The following is a 10,437-nucleotide window of genomic DNA, read 5'->3' as shown; positions in this document are numbered from 1 at the left end:
CAAAACACTAATCACAAAACTCTAAAAAGAAATATAAACCCTAAATCCAAATATAAATCCTAAATCCAAATAGAATAGAACAAAATAGATAACATAGTACATACTGGTGAAATTATGAAATGTGTGTGATTCCATATAAGAAGTTAATGTTGACACTAACAATACTCATTCATCTTCTAAATACTAAACTCTAGTCTCTAATCACTAAATCATAATCCAAATATGAACCCTAAACCCAAATATCAAAATCTAAAAAATTCATAGTATTATGTAATATTAAACTATACAATATAGATCATAATACGATTTTTACAGATTAAAAACATGTAAAAATAGTTAGAATCGGAGAAAATTACAAACTATATTTCTAAACAAAATATAACACTTTTTTATTAACCGTCAAATGGAATAGAATATGATAAAATAGTATAGTAACAGAATAGAACACATAAAATATAAAAAGTACACATTGTTTACATTTCTATTCTATATGCATATAATAGAATAGAATACGATAACAAAACTGTTCGTCTTCTCCAACATAGGATTTCCTGTAAATACAGAAACATACATGTTCCGGTGTCCTTGCTAGTGTCTCTTTTGAAATCTGAGAAGCCTCTCCTTTCTGTCACAAACAAAGCCTTCTAAACCGGTCTCCTCTTCCACAAAACTCCGGGAACGTCCTCTGTAACGTCTTCGTCGCTTGAATTTATTCTGGAGGAATCTGTTCACATTTCCAAATATTAGCAATGAAAAACTTATTTTGTTAGTGTGTGAGCAACAAAATGCCACGTTCTGTGTTTTACCATCAATAATAATTAATTAGATTTTTGTTTCTTTGCAGGTTGTGCCGGTAAAAAAAAAGGCCAATACAGTATTATTATATAAATGTAACAGTATGTATAGATATATTAGGGAAATTGGTTACTTGATGAATTAGTCTTTTTTCTATGTCATACAACCCAATTTCCCAAATCTAAATGGGTTTTTTTTCTATCCAATCTAAAAAGAAATTAAAAACGAATATATCGCGAGTCACCATGTGTTAATGGAGCCCTCAAACAGTTCAAAAACCCAACTACAAACATTTTCTATTTGGAGACTTCTCTCCTTGGTTCCAGTGAAAATGTGGTTCTCCTTTCCTAAAATCCTTCTAAATACTTCGTTGAAGCTGCTCTAAGATCTTTAGTAAAACAAAAGCTTTTCAAATATAAGAAAATAAAAACTATTTTACCAAAAAAAGAAAATAAAAACTACACAACTGAATCATTAGAATATTTGTATGTCGTAGAAAAGGAGACTGGTTTCGTTCTTAAATGCTTAAATTTTACTACGTAATGATTCAGTTGTAATTACGTATGGAGAAAACTGGTCTTTGTGAATTCATCAAATGACAAATGGTATCTAAAAGCTACACGTTGGTGATCTGGAAATTTAAAAAAGAAAAGTGAAAGTTTGGGCCAAATGCACCACTACATATAGTCATATATAAAGAAATGGAGTTACAGCTGAAAGTGAATAAGTGGAACATAATTGAGTGGAATGAAATATTTTTTTAGTTCCCACTAAAACTTGACCTTTACTTTATAATACTGTATAATCACATGTAAGAGAATCACTACCAACTCCAACGGATTATACTACGTACAAACCTAAAGTCTCTTTAATTTTGTTTTTATGAACTAACGACTATCGGGTCAACTCAAAAAGAGCATTGTGTCAAATGTCTCCAATTTGAATGACTACTATAACGATACTAATATTATATTTGATTTTAGTTTGGTGAATTACGAGTTTCGGTTCTGAAAGTCCTGTATTCAAAATAAAAACATAGTTAATGTTTCAGAATGGACTATTCCAAAAATGTATTATCCTGATCTAAATTTAAATATCTTCCAACTAATATCAAATGATTGATTTATCATTTATCACAGTCCATCATATATATTAATTATCTAGATCAAAATTTAAATTCATCAAGCAGCAACAATTTAGTTTCCAGTAAAAAATTCGAACTTAAGACCGATGAATTTATGTTGACCTTCAAATGATTACCACTAAATTACTACCGTTTGATAAAATATCTTTAAATATTATGTGATAAAAGAATAACCAAATAAATAATTAAGCAAAACGTGTAAATAATGAAATCATATTTATTTTTTTATATAAAGGATAATGCACTTTGTAAAATAGCATATCTTGTTGAGATTCGTTTCTTTGGTCAAACCAGGAAGCAAATTCTCGCAACACATGGAACTATCTCGGTTCTTTACTTGTCACCCATTAAACATCAAAAACGGTCTGTGGAGTTTATGTTCAGTTTGTGTATCCATATTATTTTCAGAGGCTTTTTGCAAAATGTTTTGGAAAGCTGTAAATGAATGATGAGTTTTTGCCTATGATTTAAATAGGTACCGTAATATCATAAACTGATAACGTGTTATCGTGTAAAATCATAGTGGTGTGAGTCGTGTCTATTGTGTCAATCTTTGTAATCGGTTATAACTTATAAGCAGTGCCGGAGCTACTATATGGTTGGAAGACAATCAATTAAAACCTATACATTTTAAATTTTAGACTTAGTTACAATTATTTATGACTTTTATAAAACCTATTTCTGTCTCACTGGTAATCTATAAATTTTTAAATTTTAGACTTGGTTACATTTATTTATGACTTTTATAAAACCTATTTCTGTCTCACTGGTTATAACTTATAACTAAGCTTAGTCTAAAAACAAAAAAAAATAACAATGATACATACACTAGAAAAAAAATTCCAGTCTTATAATAAACTTAACATTGAAAATATGTATTAATATATACTTTCTTGGTTTATCTTATGGTTGTAGACTTGTAGTTGACTAGATTCACAAAAACAAATTTTGTTTTTGCTAAATTGTTGATATCACTAATATGAGAAAATTTGCATCAAGTTTATCCAAAAAGGAGTAACCCCTTGACAAAAAAACATTAAAAATAAGGTGGAACTAAGAGTTTGAGAAGATTCGATAATATGCATACAGCATACATACACACAACTAATGATTATGTTTAAATATGCATATATACACACATACATTTTTTTTTTATAATCCCGGTATCCGGACCTCTCACTTACTCCGACTATCCCACTGCGTCCAATCGGAATTGACGAGGAATGTCCAGGAAGCCAAAAAGAAACCATGTTAAATCCGCTGTATCCGGGGCTCAAACTCGTGATGGCGGACACCTCAGCCGAGGTTCCTTTACCACAAGATCACGAGGCCCGGTTTACACACCTACATTTGTCATGGGAAAACTTACGCAAAAACTAATCTGTTATATATTATATTGATTGTGTCTTTTGGATCTATATACAAATATATTGTTGCATGAGCTCGAGAAGCCAATTTACCAAGTGAATTACTTATATAAAGCACACTAAGTTATATACTAAGATGAAACAAAACACACTAAAAATGTCTCTTCCATTTACGATTCTCCTACCATTGATCTTCTCAATATTGTCACATTGTTTCGTAGACCTCGCACACTCCAAAGTCGCTCGACTTGGTATTTCCCCAACAACGAGACCGACAGAAACAGTAGATGCCTCTTCTGATAATTCTGATCTCAAATTCTTCTACTACGATCAGAATCTCGACCATTTTACTTTCACCCCCGAAAGTTACCAGACGTTTCAACAAAGATACATCATCAATGCCAAGCACTGGGCTGGTTCCAAAGCCGACGCACCAATATTAGCTTTTCTTGGAGGGGAAGCGTCAATAGAGGCTGATTTGTACGATGTCGATTTTTTCCAAGAGAATGGTCCACGTTTAAAAGCCCTTCTCGTCTACATAGAGGTGTGTGTCTTTATATATTTGAAAATATACATTTAAAACTCTATAAATTAATATATTAAAATAATAATATTTTATGAATTTATATAGTTACTAATTTACCAAAATTATTATAGATTTATATATATTTTCAAAAGAAAAATTAATATAAAATAAACAATAGTTGCTGCTGTATATATTCAATTTTATTAGATTATTTAGTGTATAAAAGACATGTACCATATACTGTAAATATGTTGTATAATCTGATAAAATACTATTAAATTTTCAAAATATCAAGATGATGGATGCTATTTTGAATAAAAAGAAAAGAATATTTTTTAAAAATATATATATATATATATATATATATATATATATATATATATAGATTATATATTTACATAAGAGTAAAAGAATTATTATCTTATAATTTAATCACAAATTGTCGTATTTTGAATCGGCCTAACTTGCAATGAAACTTATAGTGTATTAATTTATCGACTTTTAATTTTTAGAATTTATATTGTACTAGTCTTTTGTACTGCATTTGTATAAAATGTATACTCTACGATATGCAGCATAGGTATTATGGGAAGTCTATGCCGCTTGGATCGGCTGAAGAAGCACTAAAGAATGCCAGTACGTTGGGGTATTTGAACGCAGCACAAGCTCTGGCAGACTATGCGGCGATTCTCGTGCACGTTAAGGAGAAATATTCTGCGAAACATAGCCCAATTATCGTCGTCGGGGCATCCTACGGTGGAAGTAAGTCCACGTTATCATAACGTTCGAACCAATATTCTTTATCAAAAAAAAAACTTACAATATATATGGAATATTGTTTCGAGAAGAGTACTGTACATAATGATCTCTCTTCAACGGTGACTTTAAATAGTGATACATATGACTAAAAATACGGTATCTTAAATAGTGACAATCCTTTTTCATGGTACAAAAGTGTTAGCGGCGTGGTTCAGGCTAAAATATCCACACATAGCACTTGGGGCATTAGCATCTTCAGCTCCTCTTCTCTACTTCGAAGATACTCGTCCTAAATTTGGTTATTATCATATCATAACCAAAGTTTTCAAGGTGACTATATAAAATATTAGACCATTTCAACATATTAACTTTTCATTTGGCTTGATATATCATAATTAACGTACATATCATTTATGTCATTCTCATTAAACTTTTTCTGTTAAAAGCCTAGTCTTGACTAATATGATTTCCTAAAATATATTTTACTAGGAAACGAGTGAGAGATGTTATAAAACAATCCGTAAATCTTGGGAAGCGATTGATAGAGTTGCTGCCAAATCCAACGGTCTCTTGATCCTAAGCAAAAAATTCAAAACTTGCGCGTACGTAAGAATGATAGTGTTTCCTTCTCAATGCTTATATATATGTAAGCTACACTTTATAGTACTTAAGTTGTTCTGTAACAAAAAAAATTTCAGTCCATTGAGCCGTAGCTTCGATATCAAAGACTTTTTGGATTCAATATACGCAGAATCAGTTCAATTCAACGGGAATCCTTATGATAGGGTGGCTACACTATGCAACGCAATGGACAACCCAAAAAACCGTAAAAATTATATACTTGACAGGATTTTTGCAGGTGTTGTTGCCTACTTTGGCAACCAGTCTTGCTATGATACTGATTTGGTTATACAGCCCCCAAACAATGCAATTGCATGGAGTTGGCAGGCATGTAATCTTTGGGTTATAAAGCATACACATAAATTAATGCTATTATTCTAATCAGTATATGGAAGAGTTAACTTATATTAACGATATATCAATCAATAGGGCTGCAGCGAAATAGTGATGCCAATAGGACATGACAAACAGGACACGATGTTCCAAACGCTTCCGTTTAATATGACCAGTTTTATTGACGACTGTAAATCCAAATATGGTGTTTCCCCGCGGCCGCATTGGATCACGACTTATTTCGGCGTTCAAGTAGTTAACTAATTTTAAAGTCATGTTATAATTTATAAAAAGGTAATTAATTTGATAGAAACTAATTAGTATAGATAAAGAGGCTGAATAATACTTTATTAGTTGTGTACAGAGTATATATATGAGAGATACAAGTAGGGTAAATGTAGACTTATGTATTTACATATAGATCCTTAATCTATTAGGTATTTCCTTAACACTCCCCCTCAAGATAGTGGAACTTTGGTGACACCAATCTTGTCTCTTAAGGTTTGAAACTGAGTTCGTGGAAGTGGTTTGGTTAAGCCATCAGCTAACTGATCATGAGTGGAAACATGGGCAACTCGAAGAGCATGATTCTGTATTTGGCCGCGAACGAAGTGATAGTCAAGCGCAATATGTTTCATACGAGAGTGAAAAACCGGATTGGCGCACAAGTATGTAGCACCAATATTATCACAGTAGATGGTCGGTGTAGACGAGATAGAGACACCGAGTTCCCTAAGAAGCGAGCAGATCCATCTTAGCTCAGCTGCAGTATTAGCCACAGCACGGTACTCTGCTTCCTTGGACGATCGCGCTACACCTTTCTGTTTCTTGGAAGTCCAAGACAGTGGGTGTGTCCCAAGATAAACAATGTAGCCATTTGTAGAGATGTAGTCGTCAGTGTCGCCAGCCCAATCAGCATCAGAGAAAGCATGAAGAAGAGGAGCCGTTTGTTTCTTAAGAAAGATACCATGGCTCAGTGTACCAGAGAGATATCGCAAGACTCGTTTCACAGCATTCCAGTGATCAAGAGTAGGACGATGCATAAACTGCGATAGGCGACTGACTGCATACGATACATCAGGTCTGGTGAGAGTTAGGTATTGAAGACTGCCTACTCGGTGGGATCAGAAAGAGGGGGACCCGAGTTTAGGGTTAGTTTGGGAGACGCAGCAAGTGGAGTCGCCACTGGTTTCGCCTGGAGCATATCCGTACGTTGCAACAAATCTGTAACATACTTCCTTTGCATCAAATGGATACCTTGCGAGGTTTTAATGGTTTCAATGCCAAGGAAGTAACTTAGATGACCAAGATCTTTGATGGAGAATTTTGCAGCTAGTGCATCAATGACCTGTTGAACCAGTGTAGAACTCGTACCAGTAACAAGGATATCATCGACATAGACTAGTAAGTAGACAAAGTTACCAGCATGTCGGAGTATAAAGAGTGACGTGTCAGAGAGGGAGTTGATGAAACCAGAGGCAAGTAAGAAGTTCTTAAGCTTAGAGTACCATGCCCGGGGTGCTTGCTTAAGCCCATAGATGGCTTTTCTTAAGCGACAGACATGAGAGGGACGATCGGTATCATGAAATCCAGGCGGTTGAGACATGAAAACTTCTTCATTGAGATGATCTTGGAGAAATGCAGTATTCACATCTATCTGTCGTACTGGCCAGTCCCTGTTTACAGCAAGGCCAAGAACCAAACGAATCGTAGTTGACTTTATAACTGGGCTAAAAGTGTCATTGAAGTCAATACCAGGTTGTTGGTGAAATCCTTTTGCCACGATTCGCGCTTTGTATCGATCAATACTACCATCCAGGTTGTACTTGATTGTAAAAACCTATCGGCAGCCCACAATGTTCATATGTTGAGCTGTTTCAACAAGATCCCATGTGTGAAGCTCGTTAGTAGAGTTGAACTCTGCAGCCATCGCTTTTCTCCATCTTTCATGCTTAATGGCCTGTTGCCAAGTCGTCGGAATCCAATGCGGATCAGACTGAAGTTGAGCAGTGAGATTGTACTTTGAAGTTGGCTTAGTGATGTTGTTCCTCGACCTGGTTGTCATAGAATGACGTACTGGAGGTGCCACAACTTGTGTAGAAGAAGAACCAGCCGGAGGAAGATCATCAGTAGGCGCATTATGTGCCTCAGGAGGTAAGGGAGACACGGTAACAGCAGGAGAGGATACCGGAGCTGGAGGAGATGATACCGGAGCTGGAGCTGGGGACGGTATCGGTTCTGGTGGAGAGTCCAATGACACATGAGCAGGTGAAGTATGACACACAGGAGGAGGATTGTTCACTGCCGAGGAGGAACGTTGTATGAGTGTTGGCGCAGGGACAATGGTGTAAGGTTCTTGAGGGATCACGATGGGAGGTTCTGGGTTGGGTATAGTTGCAGGTTTGATCAGGGACTGATATGGGAAAACAGTCTCATTGAAGCGAACATGTCGCGAGACATAAACACGGCCTGATATGGGTTCGAGACACTGGTAAGCACTTTGAGTGAGAGAGTAGCCAATAAACACACAAGGGAGAGATCGGTTTTCAAGCTTATTGGGGACATATGGGCGCAACCAAGGAAAGCAAAGGCATCCAAAGGTTCGTAGCTTATGGTAGTTGGGAGTGGTTTGGAAAAGCTTTTGGAAAGGTGACTGGTTTTGTAGGATAGGTGTGGGCATGCGGTTTATTAAGAACACAGATGCGGCAAAAGCTTGAGGCCAATAGGTGAGAGGAAGGTTGGCGACTGAAAGGAGCGAAAGACCAGTTTCGACAATGTGTCGATGTTTCCGTTCGGAGAGTCCATTCAACTCAGGTGTATGGGGTGGGGTAGTGAGATGGCCAATGCCGTGGGTTGCAAGGTAGGATCTTAAGGCAAGAAACTCACCCCCATTATCAGAGTAGAGGGTTTGTATCTTTGTTTGGAAACGGTTTTCGACAAGAGGTTTGAAGGTTGTGAAAATTTTTTTGACTTGGGATTTTGCGGTTAAGGGATAAAGCCAGGTATAGCGAGTGAAATGATCAACGAAGACGAGGTAGTATTTGTAATTTTGAGAAGAAAGAATGGATGATTGCCATACATCGGTAAATACATATTGTAAAGGTTTGGTGGATCGAATGGTACTCTCATGAAAATGAAGTTTATGAGTTTTATTAAGAAAGCAATCATTGCAAGTATTCTGAGAGTTTGAAAAACAAGGTAAAGAAAACTGAGAAACAACGGTTTTAAGAATAGAAGAGGAAGGGTGGCCAAGTCGTCTATGCCATTGGTTCAGGGTAGCTTTAGTATCAGGGTAGGACGCTAAGCTGGCTGTTGGGTTTAGGGACGGCCATGGCCACTCATACAAGTCATTCCTCGTGCGGCCTTGAAGCAACCGGACCCCCGTGTTGAGATCCTTCACCTGAAAATGAGCAGGAAAGAATTCCACAGAAACTTGATTAGCATTGCATAGTCGATAAACTGATATAAGATTCTTATGATCTTGCCTCTTCCAGAGTGTGTAGAGCGGATTGACAGTGATCTCCACATCCGTAGTGATCGTTGCAGAGGGAATCTCAGTCGAGCCATCAAGATAGCCTGCGAGATCATAGCCTTCGAGAAGAGCTTGGACTTGACGGCTCCACATGAGGAAGTTGGTAGCCGTGAGCTTGCTCACATTAGTCATATTGATGTTGAGCAGAGTAGTAGTGTTCGAAACCGTTATGGTTTCACTCAAGGTTGCCGGTGAGGACGAAGAACCAGACATCGTGAGAAAGAGAAAAAGAAAATTTTGAAAGTTTTAGATGGCGGCGTAGATTAGAGAACCTAGCTCTGATACCATATAGATAAAGAGGCTGAATAATACTTTATTAGTTGTGTACAGAGTATATATACAAGAGATACAAGTAGGGTAAATGTAGACTTATGTATTTACATATAGATCCTTAATCTATTAGGTATTTCCTTAACAATTAGTCATATACAATATATCTAAAAAAATTACAGGATGTCAAGTTAATTCTCCGAAGATTTGGGAGCAACATCATTTTCTCTAATGGATTAGCAGATCCTTACAGCGTCGGCGGGTAACTGAACATAATATATTTTACATCAGCTGCTTAAATAGGTTACTGAATCAATACATATTATGGGCTTTCAGTGTTTTGGAGAATGTTTCAGGCAGTGTAGTCGCCATCAAGACACTTAATGGTAATTTGTTGAAAATTTCAGTTTAAATCAAGCATTACTCAAAAGTCGAGTAAGAATTGAATTTCTTTGATACTGCGAACAGGTACACATTGTCAAGACCTCAGCTCGAGGAGAAAAGACGATCCTAAATGGCTAGTGATGCAAAGAGAAAAAGAAATAAAAATAATTGAATCTTGGATCTCAACTTATCAAAAAGATTTAAGAGGTCTCAACATGTCATAATAAGTTTGTCTTCGTAAAAATACAAATTTAAAGTTCATAATATATCTTTGGCATGTAGGTCAATAGTTTGTACTTGTCGTGGAGTCAGTCAGTCGTCTTTAAAAATGAAATGGATGTAAGAAACTAGGCCTAGGCATAAAATCTGGAACCCGAAATCCGAACCGAACCCGAACCGAAAAACCCGACCTGTTATCCGACCCGAAATATAAAAATATCCTAACGGGTCTTGTAGGGTGGTATAAAAAATATCCGAACCCGAAGTGTTATTAACCAAACCCGAACGGGTAACCCGAAAAACCCGAAACTAATAGTTAATATAAATATTTTGAAATATATATATAAGTATTTTAGTTATTAAATTTAATATTCGTGGTAATATGATATATAATAATAAATATTAACAATATTAAAAATATTTTAAATACACAATTAATTATAAATAAGTAATTTATAATCTGTTCATTGGAATAATAAGTCTACTT

The 10,437-nt window shown here is 35.7% G+C and overlaps 1 protein-coding gene across 2 annotated transcripts; it reads left to right on the top strand.

The window, feature by feature from the left end:
• Window positions 1–3,367: 3,367 nt before the first annotated feature.
• On the top strand, window positions 3,368–9,995 carry LOC108837086 (uncharacterized). 2 transcript variants are annotated; one of them, XM_057003975.1, is made up of 9 exons: window positions 3,368–3,850; window positions 4,408–4,594; window positions 4,788–4,921; window positions 5,081–5,193; window positions 5,290–5,539; window positions 5,642–5,797; window positions 9,530–9,609; window positions 9,684–9,733; window positions 9,816–9,995. In XM_057003975.1, exons 1-9 carry the CDS (start codon window positions 3,443–3,445, stop codon window positions 9,953–9,955), a joined length of 1,518 nt encoding a protein of 505 aa, XP_056859955.1. In that variant the 5' UTR covers window positions 3,368–3,442; the 3' UTR covers window positions 9,956–9,995. The 2 variants fall into 2 exon arrangements, 1 of the variants encoding a protein (XP_056859955.1); XR_008942882.1 differs by lacking the exon at window positions 9,816–9,995 and having other exon boundaries at window positions 5,081–5,839; window positions 9,684–9,712.
• Window positions 9,996–10,437: the final 442 nt, after the last annotated feature.

Source organism: Raphanus sativus, chromosome 2, assembly GCF_000801105.2.
Source record: "Raphanus sativus cultivar WK10039 chromosome 2, ASM80110v3, whole genome shotgun sequence".
Taxonomy (NCBI): Eukaryota; Viridiplantae; Streptophyta; class Magnoliopsida; order Brassicales; family Brassicaceae; genus Raphanus; species Raphanus sativus.
The sequence above is the reverse complement of the archived record's forward strand: the minus strand, read 5'-3'. Positions and strand labels throughout refer to the sequence as shown.